Raw genomic sequence first — 19,535 nt, 5'->3', positions numbered from 1 at the left:
AAAATCACCGCCTGTACATTGTGCATTTCTGTGTCCTGAGCCGCGTCAGAAAGAAATGAGCTGCTCTGTCACTTTAAGATGTTTTTTTTTTCCATATCACATTGCTATGATGTGCTTTCCCTTTATAAATGAGGGGGCTGGCCAGGAGAATGACGGGGGTGCAGTGCTAAAACTACATTTCCCGTAAAAAAAAAATAATTAAATATTAGACCTAATTAAATGTGTCCTATTGATGTGTACATATACACATAGGCTTTAGTAAATGTGTTTTCAGCAGGTGGTTTGCTTTACAGGACCGGACAGGTAATAATCACCAGCTGCAGAGCACACACCTGCGCATGTTGTAGTTTTATCCTGCTTTTAGCTATGATAATTGCAGTTTATAGTTTGTTTATCTACGTCGTTCCCTGACACATAAGGAAATTGGAATGAGATTTTAAAACTTTGCATCCAGAGTGACCTCCTCACCAAAGAGAAGCATTCAGTAATATCACAACATAGTTGTAGAAAAAGACATGGCCCACACATCCAAAAATCATAGTTGATCTAAAGCCGCTAGGCAAAAATTAATGCACCTGAATTTGAGGTTCTTAGTTAAACATTCTGATCAGACTTTATGAAGCCATTGCCACGTTAAGGCGAACCTCTGAGTGGGTCCCTATGTTGCATTCAGTAGTATCGAGTTACTCAACCAGAATATTATTCTTTGTGAGATAAAGCCACAGACCCCGACGCACGTTTCGCAGAGGACTTCCTCTGGACTGCAAAACGTGCGTCGGGGCCTGTGGTCATGTCCTTTCTCTTCCCACCAACCAGGACAGCAATTGGTAAGTGACATTAAGCTCTTTATGAGCTCTATCCATACCGATACTACTTTATCAGTGTACACAGGGTACCCTATTAGACAATAGGAGCTGGCAGTCTATAGATTCAGACAAAAATGAAAAACTAGTTCAGGACCTGAGAGATGTTGGATAAATGGTATCAAACAGTGTTTATATCTGCGATGGGCGTTGTATATCATCCTTCCATTCACTGACCATCCTGCGGCTTCAACACACATTTTTTTGAGAGTTGCAGAACTTTTTGTTTTTACTGTTCAACTCTTGACAAGATTCCTTTTTTTTTCTCCATCTTCTCCAGGGTCATTTCTGCACTGCAGGATCATCTCATCCTATACCCTGCCCTACTGGACAGTACCAGCCAAATACCGGGTCTCATTCCTGCACCCCTTGCCAGCCAGGATTCTACTGCCAGGAGGCAGTGGCTGGTGACCCGCACCCATGCCCGTCACATTCCTATTGCCCTGCAGGTGTGTGTTAGTCTCTATGTGTTATATAATGCCGCTGTATACCATATTATTTGTTTTATAAGACGCACCACATTATGAGACGCACCACAAATTTAGAGATAAGAAAAAAAATATGGGGTCTGTTTTATAATCTGGTGGTGTCTTACCATAGGGGGGCAGCAGCGGTGGTGGAGCGGGGGTCACAGGAGGCAGCGCCGGTGATGGAGCAGGTCAATGCTGCAGGCGTTGCAGAGGTGGGCTCAGATGCTCACTACGGCGCTGTGCAGCGGCAGCGGGCACTGCTCTGTGCTGGGGCAGCGGGCACTGCTCTGTGCTGGTGCTGTGGGCGCTGCTCTGTGCTGGGGCTGCGGGCTCTGCTCTGTGCTGGGGCAGCGGGCACTGCTCTGTGCTGGGGCAGCGGGCATTGCTCTGTGCTGGGGCAGCGGGCACTGCTCTGTGCTGGGGCAGCGGGCACTGCTCTGTGCTGGGGCAGCGGGCACTGCTCTGTGCTGGGGCAGCGGGCACTGCTATGTGCTGGGGCAGCGGGCACTGCTATGTGCTGGGGCAGCGGGGCACTGCTCTGTGCTGGGGCAGCGGGCACTGCTATGTGCTGGGGCAGTGGGCACTGCTATGTGCTGGGGCAGCGGGCACTGCTATGTGCTGGGGCAGCGGGGCACTACTCTGTGCTGGGGCAGCGGGCACTGCTCTGTGCTGGGGCAGTGGGCACTGCTCTGTGCTGGGACTGTGGGCGCTGCTCTGTGCTGGTGCTCACTGCGTGCCCGAGCCTCTCTGCCCACAGCGAGCACCAGCACAGAGCAGCGCCCGCCGCACAGCATTGTCCTGCCTCCTGTGACCCCTCTCCACCATCCCCCTGGTAAGCTACATTCGGATTTTAAGATGCACCCCTCATTTTCCTCCCACATTTTTGGGAGTAAAAGTGCATCTTATAATACAAATAATATATGTATTTATTGGACACGTTACCATTTTATATTTACTAGGGACACTTTTTCCTGTATCGTGCCCTAATGGGACCTATACACCTCCTGAAGTGAATGGTCTGAGAGAGAAGGGGGAATGTCTCCTGTGCCCCCCGGGACACTACTGCAGGTAAGTGCCCTGTGTCAGAGCCGTAGATTGCACTTGTGGCAGATATTTGTGCACCCCTTTAACACATATAGATCATATTATCATCTGCAATAAGCATACCACATGTGAGCATACCCTAACCCACTGCCCTTCCTAATGCACAGGGGAGGGAAGGTGCAGGGACCTTGTGCGGCCGGTCATTTCTGCATATCCGGCAGTTCAGAATACACGCCGTACGTCCAGAACTTCAGCCGGAGCTCACTAACTGAGTGTAGCTGGGGGCAGATGTGTGCGGGGGTCTGCCCGCCAGGTGAGTAGTGCCATCGTCTATTAATAAAATTGTAAAGGCCACATGGAGGAACACCAAACCTATAAGGGTGCGAGGGGTGCAAGTTTTAGAAATCTGACAAAACAGAAATATTTCCTAATCCTACATTGTAGTTATGATGTGTGTGGATCACACATACTGCACCGGCCCTCCGAGGGGGATATGCTCACCCCACTCACAGTAGGCCCTTAGAGTTTATATGTTTTTTAACAATATAGCCATGCCCCTTTTTTATGCCAGATCTCTTCTATTCTTGTTACTTACCCCTGTCTTCATGGCTTGTGAATCGTTTGCACCCAGATTTGCCGACTTTTCCAGGAAATCTTCCCTTTTCTCGGAGGCTCCTGCAAGTTCTGGGAGAAATGTGAAAACTTAATCTTTGGTATTAACGCCAGTACAGACTGCGGCACCAGCTAAAAGCAATGGGTCTAATTGAGCTTTCATCCGCACATGACATCGTACATTGCAAAAGAGTTACGATAGCAACAAATCTGCACTAGCGCCCCCTAGAAAGTGTATAGCCTAAAAACAGGAGGGATTGCAGTAAAAAAGCAAAAAAAAAACCTGTCCGGAATGTAACACACCATCATAAAAGAAACCTCCACATCCGAGGAAAAGATATTCATCAAGATTTGCAACTTTCTATTACTTTTATATCTATTCTCTATGAGACATATGAGAATCCGGCTATTCCAGTCCTTTTTCTTCAATAGACTTGACTGTATTAGTAAATCCCATCAAAATTCGTGAAAACCACCAACCATCCTCTTACTCAACGTCTTATGTTGTGTCCCTCATGATTCATTTTTCTAGGGTTTTATTGTCAGGAAGGAGCCATGTTGCCCACCCCATGCCCTGCTGGTACAGTAAGAAGCTCTCCGGGGGGCCGGCAACCCGAGGACTGTGTCTCCTGCCCCCGAGGATACTGGTGTAAAGAAGGTGCCGTTACAGTTTAATTATACTTATATTTGTTTAATAAACCATTGACATCCTTTGATGATCACAGCAATAAATATTTCTAAAATTAGGAAATCCAGTGCCTGTTCTGTGCCCTCTGGGATATTACTGCAGTGGAGGAAATCAGACCAATGCTGGACATACAGGAGAACCACAGGAGTGCCCTGTGCACACGTACCGGGCCCAAACAGGAGCGGAGAGAGCCAGTGACTGCCAGCCATGTCCCCCAGGATATTACTGCAAACCAAAAGGTTAGAAACAGCAGCATCTATATATAATACATATAATATATATATATATATATATATATATATATATATATATATATATATATATATATATATTATTGTTGTGATGGGGTTACTTGCTCCACTTGCTTCTCAAGGTAATGTCAAGAACACTTTCACTTTAAAAGTCCAGCAGGTTTATTTCACACAAGCCTACTCTCCAGCATCAGAACATAAGCCCTTTTCTGGCTTCAAGGAACATGATACTGTTTTCAGTCCATTTCACTCGCAGTACACCTGCACAGGCTCAGATACCACTTCCCCCCCAAAAGTATCCATGTGGAGTTCTCAGCAACCTGCACACACTGCCCCAAGTCAGGATAAGGAGAGGATGAGGAGAGGAATCCTCTCTCAGCGGTTCCTTCCTGGAGGTATAACAACCTCCACACACTGACCATGCGTCAAACAAACACACACCATTTTAACATATGAGACGCACTCGTGGGCAAAGGTATGTTAATTTTCAGACCTGCCGTCTCTCCTGCTATCGATAAAACCTGCCCCTGGAATGCCTTAAGAAGTCTCTTGGCACTACAGGTACCAGAGCAGGCATCCAGCTTTCCACCTCCTCTGTGAGACATACTGATCTCCATCTTACACAGTGTACTGTATATATAGAAAGATAGATTAATAGAGAGATTAATAGACATGTGAGTATACAAAGAATATAGACTAGTTATCAGTGTTTTCTACATGTAGTGCACAATCTCTGGGACCCCTATAGATTATGAGGGGGAGGGGTTTTCACTTGTTTAACCATTTTCTTAAAAAGAAGGTGACATATGTTTACATAAGGAGGTAGTGGCCTAACTGTATAGGCCCTTCTTCCCCAATAGAAATGGTAAATTGTTTGTAAATGTGCAAGTGTTGAGAAATCTAGCATAGAAGCCATATAAACATCAGACTGTGAGTGCACTGGGGGCGTGTCTGTGCACTGGGGGCGTGTCTGTGCACTGGGGGCGTGTCTGTACACTGGGGGCGTGTCTGTGCACTGGGGGCATGTCTGTGCACTTGGGGTGTGTGCACTGGGGGGTGTCTGTGCATTGGGGGCGTGTCTGTGCACTGGGGGGTGCAAGGGGGCGTGTCTGTGCACTGGGAAGCGTGTCTGTGCACTGGGAGGCGTGTCTGTGCACTGGGAGGCGTGTCTGTGCACTGGGAAGCGTGTCTGTGCACTGGGGGTGTGTCTGTGCACTGGGGGCGTGTCTGTGCACTGGGGGCGTGTCTGTGCACTGGGAAGCGTGTCTGTGCACTGGGGGTGTGTCTGTGCACTGGGGGCGTGTCTGTGCACTGGGGGCGTCTCTGTGCACTGGGAAGCGTGTCTGTGCACTGGGGGCGTGTCTGTGCACTGGGGGTGTGTCTGTGCACTGGGAAGCGTGTCTGTGCACTGGGGGCGTGTCTGTGCACTGGGAAGCGTGTCTGTGCACTGGGGGTGTGTCTGTGCACTGGGGGCGTGTCTGTGCACTGGGGGCGTGTCTGTGCACTGGGAAGCGTGTCTGTGCACTGGGAAGCGTGTCTGTGCACTGGGAGGCGTGTCTGTGCACTGGGGGGCGTGTCTGTGCACTGGGAGGCGTGTCTGTGCACTGGGAAGCGTGTCTGTGCACTGGGAAGCGTGTCTGTGCACTGGGGGTGTGTCTGTGCACTGGGGGCGTGTCTGTGCACTGGGGGCGTGTCTGTGCACTGGGGGCGTGTCTGTGCACTGGGAAGCGTGTCTGTGCACTGGGGGTGTGTCTGTGCACTGGGGGCGTGTCTGTGCACTGGGGGCGTCTCTGTGCACTGGGAAGCGTGTCTGTGCACTGGGGGCGTGTCTGTGCACTGGGGGTGTGTCTGTGCACTGGGAAGCGTGTCTGTGCACTGGGGGCGTGTCTGTGCACTGGGAAGCGTGTCTGTGCACTGGGGGTGTGTCTGTGCACTGGGGGCGTGTCTGTGCACTGGGGGTGTGTCTGTGCACTGGGAAGCGTGTCTGTGCACTGGGAAGCGTGTCTGTGCACTGGGAGGCGTGTCTGTGCACTGGGGGGCGTGTCTGTGCACTGGGAGGCGTGTCTGTGCACTGGGAAGCGTGTCTGTGCACTGGGAAGCGTGTCTGTGCACTGGGGGTGTGTCTGTGCACTGGGGGCGTGTCTGTGCACTGGGGGCGTGTCTGTGCACTGGGAAGCGTGTCTGTGCACTGGGGGTGTGTCTGTGCACTGGGGGCGTGTCTGTGCACTGGGGGCGTCTCTGTGCACTGGGAAGCGTGTCTGTGCACTGGGGGCGTGTCTGTGCACTGGGAAGCGTGTCTGTGCACTGGGGGTGTGTCTGTGCACTGGGAAGCGTGTCTGTGCACTGGGGGCGTGTCTGTGCACTGGGGGCGTGTCTGTGCACTGGGGGCGTGTCTGTGCACTGGGGGCGTGTCTGTGCACTGGGAAGCGTGTCTGTGCACTGGGGGCGTGTCTGTGCACTGGGAAGCGTGTCTGTGCACTGGGGGCGTGTCTGTGCACTGGGATGGGAAGCGTGTCTGTGCACTGGGGGCGTGTCTGTGCACTGGGGGCGTGTCTGTGCACTGGGGGCGTGTCTGTGCACTGGGAAGCGTGTCTGTGCACTGGGGGTGTGTCTGTGCACTGGGGGCGTGTCTGTGCACTGGGGGCGTCTCTGTGCACTGGGAAGCGTGTCTGTGCACTGGGGGCGTGTCTGTGCACTGGGGGTGTGTCTGTGCACTGGGAAGCGTGTCTGTGCACTGGGGGCGTGTCTGTGCACTGGGAAGCGTGTCTGTGCACTGGGGGTGTGTCTGTGCACTGGGGGCGTGTCTGTGCACTGGGGGTGTGTCTGTGCACTGGGAAGCGTGTCTGTGCACTGGGAAGCGTGTCTGTGCACTGGGAGGCGTGTCTGTGCACTGGGGGGCGTGTCTGTGCACTGGGAGGCGTGTCTGTGCACTGGGAAGCGTGTCTGTGCACTGGGAAGCGTGTCTGTGCACTGGGGGTGTGTCTGTGCACTGGGGGCGTGTCTGTGCACTGGGGGCGTGTCTGTGCACTGGGAAGCGTGTCTGTGCACTGGGGGTGTGTCTGTGCACTGGGGGCGTGTCTGTGCACTGGGGGCGTCTCTGTGCACTGGGAAGCGTGTCTGTGCACTGGGGGCGTGTCTGTGCACTGGGAAGCGTGTCTGTGCACTGGGGGTGTGTCTGTGCACTGGGAAGCGTGTCTGTGCACTGGGGGCGTGTCTGTGCACTGGGGGCGTGTCTGTGCACTGGGGGCGTGTCTGTGCACTGGGGGCGTGTCTGTGCACTGGGAAGCGTGTCTGTGCACTGGGGGCGTGTCTGTGCACTGGGAAGCGTGTCTGTGCACTGGGGGCGTGTCTGTGCACTGGGATGGGAAGCGTGTCTGTGCACTGGGGGCGTGTCTGTGCACTGGGAAGCGTGTCTGCACTGGGGGCGTGTCTGTGCACTGGGAAGCGTGTCTGTGCACTGGGGGCGTGTCTGTGCACTGGGGGTGTGTCTGTGCACTGGGAAGCGTGTCTGTGCACTGGGGGTGTGTCTGTGCACTGGGAAGCGTGTCTGTGCACTGGGAAGCGTGTCTGTGCACTGGGGGTGTGTCTGTGCACTGGGGGCGTGTCTGTGCACTGGGGGCTTGTCTGTGCACTGGGGGTGTGTCTGTGCACTGGGGGCGTGTCTGTGCACTGGGGGTGTGTCTGTGCACTTAGACTATTTATTCTAAGTGCAATGGCACGCCCCCAGTGAACTTCTAACCTATTTTGCATATGACTACTAAAATACATTTCTCATTCAAATGATTTTTATTAGGTTTTGTAGTTAACAAATCTTGAAATCATGCGTTACAAAATTTAAGGACATATAGATAGTAAAGCAAGGTTAAGAAAATGCACATATTTTGACCCTCCAGTTTGTTAGTGTTGATACATCAAGCAGTATGACTGGCACAATCGTGTACATGTGAAATGTGCTGACCGGTTTCTTTCAAACCGCACCAAGCTTTGGGCCCCCTGAATCGTGCAATACAATCAGTGTTGCAGAAGGGAGAATATATCCAGTTATTCTGGAAGCTGAATGAGTTAATCCAGTGTATTGAAAATATATATATATATTTCCATCTCAGAAAATACTACAGAACTGATACTAACTGCGTCCATTGCAGGGTCTCTAGCGTTACCTCCTGGCCTTTGTAGGGTACTAGCAGTATAAGGGCTGAGCCATGATACCAATAGGTGTGACTTATGATTGCTGCAGCCACTGATTGCTGCAGCGGTCACTTGCTGGCTGCTTGTAAATTGTTTACAGGGTATTTCTTTGTCGCTCTATTGGGAGACCCAGACAATTGGGTGTATAGGCTATGCCTCCGGAGGCCGCACAAAGTATTACACTCAAAAGTGTTAAGCCCCTCCCCTTCTGCCTATACACCCCCGTGCTCCCACGGGCTCCTTAGTTTTTTGCTTTGTGCGAAGGAGGTCAGACACGCACGCACAGCTCCACAGATTGGTCAGCAGCAGCTGCTGACCATGTCGGATGGAAGAAAAGTGGGCCCATATAGGGCCCCCAGCATGCTCCCTTCTCACCCCACTCTTGTCGGCGGTGTTGTTAAGGTTGAGGTATCCATTGCGGGTACGGAGGCTGGAGCCCACATGCTGTTTTCCTTCCCCATCCCCCTCAGGGCTCTGGTGGAAGTGGGATCCTATCGGTCTTCAGGCACTGAGACCGTGCTTCATCCACAACTCCTGTGGAGCCTGCTGGATAGGAGCCGGGTATCGTTCAGGGACATGGCCCTGCTACTTGGAGGTACTCTGTGTCCCCGTGGGGATCGCGCACAGCAACACTCCAGCTTTGCTGGGTGTGCTAGTGCACCGGGGACCGCGGCGCTGACCGGGTTAATATGTGCCATTACACACTCAGCGTTGCTGAGTGTGTTTATGTATAGGGACTGCCGCATTGACCGCCGCTGCCTTGGAAATACTGCGGCGCGGCTGGGACTTGTAGTGCGCCGGGGACTTCCACGCCGGCCGCGCTTTTACGGCGGCCGCGTTTATTACTAGAGTCCCCGGCTTTCTGCGGCCTAGTTTCCTTTCCTCCCGCCCATAGCCCTGACAGGCAGGGGAAGGGCGGGACGCTGCACAGAACGAGCAGCACTGAGGGCTGGAGCATGCTTTGCATACTCCACTCCCCTCACTGTGCACAGTGCAGGCACCAGTTCCCGCTCTTTCTGGGTCACGCCCACGGCTCCCTCCTCTCCTCAGGACGCATTCCTGTCAGCTCCTCGGACGCTGCAGAGGGGGACAAAATCTGGGAGACCCAGGCAGGGACTCTGGTGGCCTCACAACCGCTTTAAGCGGGTGGTAAGCAGCACCTGTGGTGCTAGCCCCATTGTGCAGTAGTGTAACATTATATGTTTATTTTACACTGTATAGTGCACAGTTGATTTCTGGCTATATACCCTATTGTGTTGCTCAGGGAAGATAATAGCATGGCGCCCACGAAAGGCAGGGGTGCCAAAACACAGGCTTATTATACTGCCTGCGCCGCATGTACGACCCCGCTACCGGCAGGTTCCACTGACCCTCATTGTCTGCACTGTTCGGCCCCTGTGGCACTTGCTCAGCCAGAGCCTCTGCTAGGGGGGGCCCAGGGGGAGCCACCTGCTAACACTGTTCAGGTGACAGGGACGGAGTTTGCAACACTCTCTGAGACTATGGCTAAGATACTAGAAGCCTTGCAGTCCAGGCCGGTATCTCAGCACAGGGACTCTGTTGATTCTTTGTTCCCGGGCCCACCTCAGCTGGACCAACAATGTCCTCCCGGGGTATCTCATGGATCCCAAGCTGAGGGTTCTGACACAGACCCCAGCCCCAGACCGACTAAGCGAGCTCGCTTAGATTTTCCCTCGACATCATCATATTGTTCAGGGTCTCAGCGAGGGGAATCGCTGGTCGATGACGCGGAAGTAGCTGATCAGGATTCTGATCCTGAGGCCGCTCTCAACCTTGATACTCCGGACGGGGACGCCATAGTGAACGACCTTATTGCGTCCATCAATCGTATGTTGGATATTTCTCCCTCAGCTCCTCCGGCGGAGGAGTCGGCTTCCCAGCAGGAGAAATTCCGTTTCAGGTTTCCCAAGCGTACACCGAGTATGTTTCTGGACCACTCTGATTTCAGAGAGGCAGTCCAGAATCACCATGCTTGTCCAGATAAGCGTTTTTTCTAAGCGCCTTAAGGATACACGTTATCCCTTTCCCCCTGATGTGGTCATGGGTTGGACTCAGTGTCCCAAGGTGGATCCTCCAATCTCCAGACTGGCAGCTAGATCCATACTTGCAGTGGAAGATGGGGCTTCACTCAAAGATGCCACTGACAGGCAGATGGAGCTCTGGTTGAAATCCATCTATGAAGCTATCGGCGCTTCTTTTGCCCCAGCATTCGCAGCCGTATGGGCGCTACAAGCTATCTCAGCAGGTCAAGCGCAAATTGACGCAGCCACACGCACGTCCGCGCCACAGGTGGCGTCCATAACCACTCAGACGTCGGCATTTGCGTCTTACGCTATTAATGCTATCCTGGACTCTGCGAGCCGTACGGCGGTTGCAGCCGCCAATTCGGTGGTACTCCGCAGGGCCTTGTGGCTACGGGAATGGAAGGCAGATTCTGTTTCCAAAAAGCGCTTAACCAGTTTGCCAATTTCGGGCGAATGATTGTTTGGCGAGCGTTTAGATGAAATCATCAAATCCTTACCCCAGCCCAAACCGAACATACCCCAACAGAGGAAGGGGCAGTCGAGGTTTCGGTCCTTTCGGGGCGCGGGCAGGTTCCAATTTTCCTCGTCCAAAAGGCCTCAGAAAGATCAAAGGAACTCTGATGCATGGCGGTCTAAGTCACGTCCTAAACAGACCACCGGAGGTGCCGCTACCAAAGCGGCTTCCTCATGACTTTCGGCATCCTCACTCCGCATCCTCGGTCGGTGGCAGGCTCTCCCGCTTTTGCGACACCTGGCTGCCACGGGTAAAAGACCGTTGGGTGAGAGACATTCTGTCTCACGGTTACAAGATAGAGTTCACCTCTCGTCCCCCGACTCGATTCTTCAGGTCATCCCCGCCTCCCGAGCAAGCCGAGGCTCTTCTGCAGGCGCTGGGCATTCTGAAGGCAGAAGGAGTGGTGGTCCCTGTTCCTCTTCAGCAACAGGGCCACGGTTTTTACTCCAACTTGTTTGTGGTCCCAAAGAAGGACGGGTCTTTTCGACCTGTCCTGGACCTGAAACTTCTCAACAAACACGTAAAGACCAGGCGGTTCCGGATGGAATCCCTCCGCTCCGTCATCGCCTCAATGTCCCAGGGAGATTTCCTTGCATCGATCGATATCAAGGATGCTTATCTCCACGTACCGATTGCTCCAGAGCACCAGCGCTTCTTGCGCTTCGCCATAGGGAACGAACACCTGCAGTTCGTGGCACTGCCGTTCGGCCTGGCAACAGCCCCACGGGTTTTCACCAAGGTTATGGCTACTGTAGTAGCGGTCCTCCACTCTCAGGGTCACTCGGTGATCCCGTACTTGGACGATCTGTTGATCAAGGCACCCTCTCTAGAGGCATGCCAACACAGCCTCGACGCTACCCTGGAGACTCTCCAGAGTTTCGGGTGGATCATCAATTTTCCAAAGTCAAATCTGACACCGGCCCAATCGCTGACATACCTTGGCATGGAGTTTCATACCCTCTCAGCGATAGTGAAGCTTCCGCTGATCAAGCAGCGGTCACTACAGACAGGGGTACAATCTCTCCTTCAAGGTCGGTCACACACCTTGAGACGCCTCATGCACTTCCTGGGGAAGATGGTGGCAGCAATGGAGGCAGTTCTTTTCGCGCAGTTTCACCTGCGTCCTCTTCAATGGGACATCCTTCGCAAATGGGACAGGAAGCCGACGTCCCTCGACAGGAACGTCTCCCTCTCGCAGGCGACCAAAGCTTCCCTTCGGTGGTGGCTTCTTCCCACTTCATTATCGAAAGGGAAATCCTTCCTACCCCCATCCTGGGAGGTGGTCACGACGGACGCGAGTCTGTCAGGGTGGGGAGCGGTTTTTCTCCACCACAGGGCTCAGGGTACGTGGACCCAGCAAGAGTCCTCGCTTCAGATCAATGTTCTGGAAATACGGGCAGTGTATCTTGCCCTGAAAGCGTTCCAGCAGTGGCTGGAAGGCAAGCAGATCAGAATTCAGTCAGACAATTCCACAGCGGTGGCATACATCAACCACCAAGGCGGCACACGCAGTCGGCAAGCCTTCCAGGAAGTCCGGCGGATTCTACTGTGGGTGGAAGCCATGGCCTCCACCATCTCCGCAGTTCACATTCCAGGCGTGGAAAACTGGGAAGCAGATTATCTCAGTCGCCAGGGCATGGACGCAGGGGAATGGTCCCTTCACCCGGACGTGTTTCAGGAGATCTGTTGCCGCTGGGGGGTGCCGGACGTCGATCTCATGGCGTACCGGCACAACAACAAGGTACCAGCGTTCATGGCACGGTCTCAAGATCCCAGAGCTCTGGCGGCAGACGCCTTAGTTCAGGATTGGTCGCAGTTTCAGCTCCCTTATGTGTTTCCTCCGCTGGCACTGTTGCCCAGAGTGTTACGCAAGATCAGGGCCGACTGCCGCCGCGTCATCCTCGTCGCTCCAGACTGGCCGAGGCGGTCGTGGTGCCCGGATCTGTGGCATCTCACGGTCGGCCAACCGTGGGCACTACCAGACCGACCAGACTTGCTATCTCAAGGGCCGTTTTTCCATCTGAATTCTGCGGCCCTCAACCTGACTGTGTGGCCATTGAGTCCTGGATCCTAGCGTCTTCAGGGTTATCTCAAGACGTCATTGCCACTATGAGACAAGCTAGGAAACCAACGTCCGCCAAGATCTACCACAGGACGTGGAAAATTTTCCTGTCGTGGTGCTCTGCTCAGGGTATTTCTCCCTGGCCTTTTGCTTTGCCCACTTTTCTGTCCTTCCTTCAATCTGGACTGGAAAAGGGTTTGTCGCTCGGCTCCCTTAAGGGACAAGTCTCGGCGCTCTCTGTGTTTTTCCAGAAGCGCCTAGCCAGACTTCCACAGGTACGCACGTTCCTGCAGGGGGTTTGTCACATCGTCCCTCCTTACAAGCGGCCGTTAGAACCCTGGGATCTGAACAGGGTGCTGACGGTTCTTCAGAAACCACCATTCGAGCCAATGAGGGATATTTCTCTCTCACGCCTTTCGCAGAAAGTGGTTTTTCTAGTAGCAGTCACTTCACTTCGGAGAGTGTCTGAGCTAGCAGCGCTGTCATGCAAAGCCCCTTTCCTGGTGTTTCACCAGGACAAGGTGGTTCTGCGTCCGGTTCCGGAATTTCTCCCTAAGGTGGTATCCCCCTTTCATCTCAATCAGGATATCTCCTTACCTTCTTTTTGTCCTCATCCAGTTCACCAATGTGAAAAGGATTTGCACTTGTTAGATCTGGTGAGAGCACTCAGACTCTACATTTCTCGTACGGCGCCCCTGCGCCGCTCGGATGCACTCTTTGTCCTTGTCGCTGGCCAGCGTAAAGGGTCACAGGCTTCCAAATCAACCCTGGCTCGGTGGATCAAGGAGCCAATTATCGAAGCTTACCGTTCGGCTGGGCTTCCGGTTCCCTCAGGGCTGAAGGCCCATTCTACCAGAGCCGTGGGCGCGTCCTGGGCTTTGAGGCACCAGGCTACGGCTCAGCAGGTGTGTCAGGCGGCTACCTGGTCGAGCCTGCACACTTTCACGAAGCACTATCAGGTGCATACCTATGCTTCGGCGGATGCCAGCCTAGGTAGACGAGTCCTTCAGGCGGCGGTTGCCCACCTGTAGGAAGAGGCCGTTTTACGGCTCTATTACAAGGTATTATTTTACCCACCCAGGGACTGCTTTTGGACGTCCCAATTGTCTGGGTCTCCCAATAGAGCGACAAAGAAGAAGGGAATTTTGTTTACTTACCGTAAATTCCTTTTCTTCTAGCTCTAATTGGGAGACCCAGCTCCCGCCCCTGTTTTTTTGTGTACACATGTTGTTCATGTTGAATGGTTTCAGTTCTCCGATATTCCTTCGGATTGAAGTTACTTTAAACCAGTTTATAATTCTTTTTCCTCCTTCTTGCTTTTGCACCAAAACTGAGGAGCCCGTGGGAGCACGGGGGTGTATAGGCAGAAGGGGAGGGGCTTAACACTTTTGAGTGTAATACTTTGTGCGGCCTCCGGAGGCATAGCCTATACACCCAATTGTCTGGGTCTCCCAATTAGAGCTAGAAGAAAAGGAATTTACGGTAAGTAAACAAAATTCCCTTCTTTCTGTTTTTTATTATTATATTTTTCACTGGGATTTAATTACTTTTCATTGCTGCTCAAAGGCGGCTGTAACAGGGTTGAATCCCTTTAACCTCATAAGAATAACCACTATGTCTTTGTAGTTGTTGAATAGACTTATTCCTATTTTTTACCTTAGGTACTGTTATGTATGAAGACTATCCGTGCCCCCCAGGGTACTGGTGCCCGGGGACGAGTGACCCATTCACCTGCCCTGCTGGTACTGTAAGAACTGGATCAGGAGCTTCATCCGCTCAGGAGTGTGAGCTCTGCCCCCCGGGATATTACTGCCCGAACCCTGCAATCACTCTGGAGGTCAACATTATAGGCATCCCCTGCAGACCTGGCTACGAGTGCCCACCTGGTACGTGAACATATTTTATGACATTTAATGAACTACTGTGCAAAGTGGATTTCACACATCCAAATGTTGGTCTGAATACGGACCGTGGTGCCGGGACCAGCTGTAGGTCTTCCAACCTAAACCGCCTCATGTTTGCCTATATCCTTAGCTATGACATTTGTCTGGTACTAGACTATGTGGGCATATCCTATATGGTTTTAACTGAATACATATACTGATTTTAATAGTTTAGAAATATAAATTGTGTTTAGAGACTGTTTTTTTCTGGTTTTTGGATGTTTATCTTCTATATGTGAGATAATTACATGGTTTATAGCTACATCATAACTTCTCATGACTCCAGTCGGAATCCTGTTTTTTGGAATTTGAAACAGAAACCTCGACATAGTGTTCAGCAGAGAGCAGTGTCTGTGTGTGAACTAAGCCTTATGTGCACAGAGATTACACCTATAATCAAAATGCTATATGTATGGCTCATATGCACAAAAATGATGGAATACACAAAAAGGGAACTGAAGAAATGCCAGCCCAAATATCTAAAAAAGTTATGTATTGAACAATAGTTAACAATTGTCTTGTTCTGACTATAACAGAAAATTTCGTCATGGTTACGTGTATGTATATATGTATATGTGTGTGTATATGTACATATATATATATATATATATATATATATATATATATATATATACAGTACAGAACAAATGTTTGGACACACCTTCTCATTCAAAGAGTTTTCTTTATTTCTTTGTCGCTCTATTGGGAGACCCAGACAATTGGGTGTATAGGCTATGCCTCCGGAGGCCGCACAAAGTATTACACTCAAAAGTGTTAAGCCCCTCCCCTTCTGCCTATACACTCCCCGTGCTCCCACGGGCTCCTCAGTTTTTTGCTTTGTGCGAAGGAGGTCAGACACGCACGCACAGCTCCACAGATTGGTCAGCAGCAGCTGCTGACCATGTCGGATGGAAGAAAAGTGGGCCCATATAGGGCCCCCAGCATGCTCCCTTCTCACCCCACTCTTGTCGGTGGTGTTGTAAGGTTGAGGTACCCATTGCGGGTACGGAGGCTGGAGCCCACATGCTGTTTTCCTTCCCCATCCCCCTCAGGGTTCTGGTGGAAGTGGGATCCTATCGGTCTCCAGGCACATGAGACCGTGCTTCATCCACAACTCCTGTGGAGCCTGCTGGATAGGAGCCGGGTATCGTTCAGGGACATGGCCCTGCTACTTGGAGGTACTCTGTGTCCCCGTGGGGACCGCGCACAGCAACACTCCAGCTTTGCTGGGTGTGCTAGTGCACCGGGGACCGCGGAGCTGACCGGGTTAATATGTGCCATTACACACTCAGCGTTGCTGAGTGTGTTTATGTATAGGGACTGCCGCATTGACCGCCGCTGCCTTGGAAACACTGCGGCGCGGCTGGGACTTGTAGTGCGCCGGGGACTTCCACGCCGGCCGCGCTTTTACGGCGGCCGCGTTTATTACTAGAGTCCCCGGCTTTTTGCGGCCTAGTTTCCTTTCCTCCCGCCCATAGCCCTGACAGGCAGGGGAAGGGCGGGACGCTGCACAGAACGAGCAGCACTGAGGGCTGGAGCATGCTTTGCATACTCCACTCCCCTCACTGTGCACAGTGCAGGCACCAGTTCCCGCTCTTTCTGGGTCACGCCCACGGCTCCCTCCTCTCCTCAGGACGCATTCCTGTCAGCTCCTCGGACGCTGCAGAGGGGGACAAAATCTGGGAGACCCAGACAGGGACTCTGGTGGCCTCACAACCGCTTTAAGCGGGTGGTAAGCAGCACCTGTGGTGCTAGCCCCATTGTGCAGTAGTGTAACATTATATGTTTATTTTACACTGTATAGTGCACAGTTGATTTCTGGCTATATACCCTATTGTGTTGCTCAGGGAAGATAATAGCATGGCGCCCACAAAAGGCAGGGGTGCCAAAACACAGGCTTATTATGCTGCCTGCGCCGCATGTACGACCCCGCTGCCGGCAGGTTCCACTGACCCTCATTGTATACAGTGCTCGGGCCCTGTGACACTTACTCAGCCAGAGCCTCTGCTAAGAGGGGCCCAGGGGGAGCCACCTGCTGACAATGTCCAGGTGACGGGGACAGAGTTTGCAAAACTCTCTGAGACTATGGCTAAGATACTAGAAGCCTTGCAGTACAGGCCGGTATCTCAGCACAGGGACTCTGTTGAACCTTTGTTCCCTGGCCCCCCTCAGTTGGACCAACAATGTCCTCCCGGGGTATCTCATAGATCCCAGGCTGAGGGTTCTGACACAGACCCCAGCCCCAGACCGACTAAGCGAGCTCGCTTAGATTTTCCCTCGACATCATCATATTGTTCAGGGTCTCAGCGAGGGGAATCTCGAGTTGATGAAGCGGAGGTAGCTGATCAGGATTCTGATCCTGAGGGCGCTCTCAATCTTAATACTCCAGACGGGGACGCCATAGTGAACGATCTTATTGCATTCATCAATCAAATGCTGGATATTTCTCCCTCAGTTCCTCCAGCAGAGGAGTCGGCTTCTCAGCAGGAGAAATTCCGGTTCAGGTTCCCCAAGCGTACACCGAGTATGTTTCTGGACCACTCCGATTTCAGAGAGGCAGTCCAGAATCACCATGCTTGTCCAGATAAGCGTTTTTCTAAGCGCCTTAAGGATACACGTTATCCCTTTCCACCTGACGTGGTTAAAGTTTGGACTCAGTGTCCCAAAGTGGATCCTCCAATCTCCAGACTGGCGGCTAGATCCATACTTGCAGTGGAAGATGGGGCTTCACTCAAGGATGCCACTGACAGGCAGATGGAGCTCTGGTTGAAATCCATCTATGAAGCGATCGGCGCTTCTTTTGCCCCAGCATTCGCAGCCGTATGGGCGCTACAAGCTATCTCAGCAGGTCAAGCGCAAATTGAAGCAGCCACATGCACGTCCGCGCCACAAGTGGCGTCCATTACCACTCAGACCTCGGCATTTGCGTCTTACGCTATTAATGCTGTCCTGGACTCTGCGAGCCGTACGGCGGTGGCAGCCGCCAATTCGGTGGTACTCCGCAGGGCCTTGTGGCTACGGGAATGGAAGGCAGATTCTGCTTCCAAAAAGCGCTTAACCAGTTTGCCAATTTCTGGCGACAGATTGTTTGGCGAGCGTTTGGATGAAATCATCAAACAATCCAAGGGAAAGGATACATCCTTACCCCAGCCCAAACCGAACATACCCCAAAAGAGGAGAGGGCAGTCGAGGTTTCGGTCCTTTCGGGGCGCGGGCAGGTCCCAATTCTCCTCGTCCAAAAGGCCTCAGAAAGAGCAAAGGAACTCTGATGCATGGCGGTCTAAGTCACGTCCTAAAAAGACCACCGGAGGGGCAGCTAACAAAGCGGCTTCCTCATGACTTTCGACCTCCTCATTCCGCATCCTCGGTCGGTGGCAGGCTCTCCCGCTCTTGCGACACCTGGCTGCCACGAATAAAAGACCGCTGGGTGAGAGACATTCTGTCTCACGGTTACAAGATAGAGTTCACCTCTCGTCCCCCGACGAGAGTCTGTCAGGGTGGGGAGCGGTTTTTCTCCACCACAGGGCTCAGGGTACGTGGACCCAGCAAGAGTCCTCGCTTCAGATCAATGTTCTGGAAATACGGGCAGTGTATCTTGCCCTGAAAGCGTTTCAGCAGTGGCTGGAAGGCAAGCAGATCAGAATTCAGTCAGACAATTCCACAGCGGTGGCATACATCAACCACCAAGGCGGCACACGCAGTCGGCAAGCCTTCCAGGAAGTCCGGCGGATTCTACTGTGGGTGGAAGCCACGGCCTCCACCATCTCCGCAGTTCACATTCCAGGCGTGGAAAACTGGGAAGCAGATTATCTCAGTCGCCAGGGCATGGATGCAGGGGAATGGTCCCTTCACCCGGACGTGTTTCAGGAGATCTGTTGCCGCTGGGGGGTGCCGGACGTCGATCTCATGGCGTCCCGGCACAACAACAAGGTACCAGCGTTCATGGCACGGTCTCAAGATCCCAGAGCTCTGGCGGCAGACGCCTTAGTTCAGGATTGGTCGCAGTTTCAGCTCCCTTATGTGTTTCCTCCGCTGGCACTGTTGCCCAGAGTGTTACGCAAGATCAGGGCCGACTGCAGCCGCGTCATCCTCGTCGCTCCAGACTGGCCGAGGCGGTCGTGGTACCCGGATCTGTGGCATCTCACGGTCGGCCAACCGTGGGCACTACCAGACCGACCAGACTTGCTATCTCAAGGGCCGTTTTTCCATCTGAATTCTGCGGCCCTCAACCTGACTGTGTGGCCATTGAGTCCTGGATCCTAGCGTCTTCAGGGTTATCTCAAGACGTCATTGCTACTATGAGACAAGCTAGGAAACCAACGTCCGCCAAGATCTACCACAGGACGTGGAAAATTTTCCTGTCGTGGTGCTCTGCTCAGGGTATTTCTCCCTGGCCTTTTGCCTTGCCCACTTTTCTGTCCTTCCTTCAATCTGGACTGGGAAAGGGGTTTGTCGCTCGGCTCCCTTAAGGGACAAGTCTTGGCGCTCTCTGTGTTTTTTCCAGAAGCGCCTAGCCAGACTTCCACAGGTACGCACGTTCCTGCAGGGGGTTTGTCACATCGTCCCTCCATACAAGCGGCCGTTAGAACCCTGGGATCTGAACAGGGTGCTGACGGTTCTTCAGAAACCACCATTCGAGCCAATGAGGGATATTTCTCTCTCACGCCTTTCGCAGAAAGTGGTTTTCCTAGTTGCAGTCACTTCACTTAGGAGAGTGTCTGAGCTAGCAGCGCTGTCATGCAAAGCCCCTTTCCTGGTGTTTCACCAGGACAAGGTGGTTCTGCGTCCGGTTCCGGAATTTCTCCCTAAGGTGGTATCCCCCTTTCATCTCAATCAGGATATCTCCTTACCTTCT

At 52.7% G+C, this 19,535-nt stretch overlaps 1 protein-coding gene across 1 annotated transcript in view; it reads left to right on the top strand.

Annotated features, from left to right (window-relative positions):
* LOC142257151 (uncharacterized) overlaps positions 1-19,535 on the top strand; it is a 91,931-nt gene that overhangs the window by 11,135 nt on the left and 61,261 nt on the right. Inside the window, exons 9-14 of the mRNA XM_075329267.1 lie at positions 1,144-1,312; positions 2,293-2,401; positions 2,545-2,690; positions 3,522-3,647; positions 3,737-3,916; positions 14,399-14,623. Coding sequence (XP_075185382.1) covers positions 1,144-1,312; positions 2,293-2,401; positions 2,545-2,690; positions 3,522-3,647; positions 3,737-3,916; positions 14,399-14,623 — 955 coding nt within the window. The remainder of the gene's footprint in view (positions 1-1,143; positions 1,313-2,292; positions 2,402-2,544; positions 2,691-3,521; positions 3,648-3,736; positions 3,917-14,398; positions 14,624-19,535) is intronic.

The sequence above is a fragment of the Anomaloglossus baeobatrachus genome, chromosome 11, assembly GCF_048569485.1.
Source record: "Anomaloglossus baeobatrachus isolate aAnoBae1 chromosome 11, aAnoBae1.hap1, whole genome shotgun sequence".
In the NCBI taxonomy this organism is placed as follows: domain Eukaryota; kingdom Metazoa; phylum Chordata; class Amphibia; order Anura; family Aromobatidae; genus Anomaloglossus; species Anomaloglossus baeobatrachus.
This window is presented reverse-complemented; position numbering and strand designations above follow the sequence as displayed.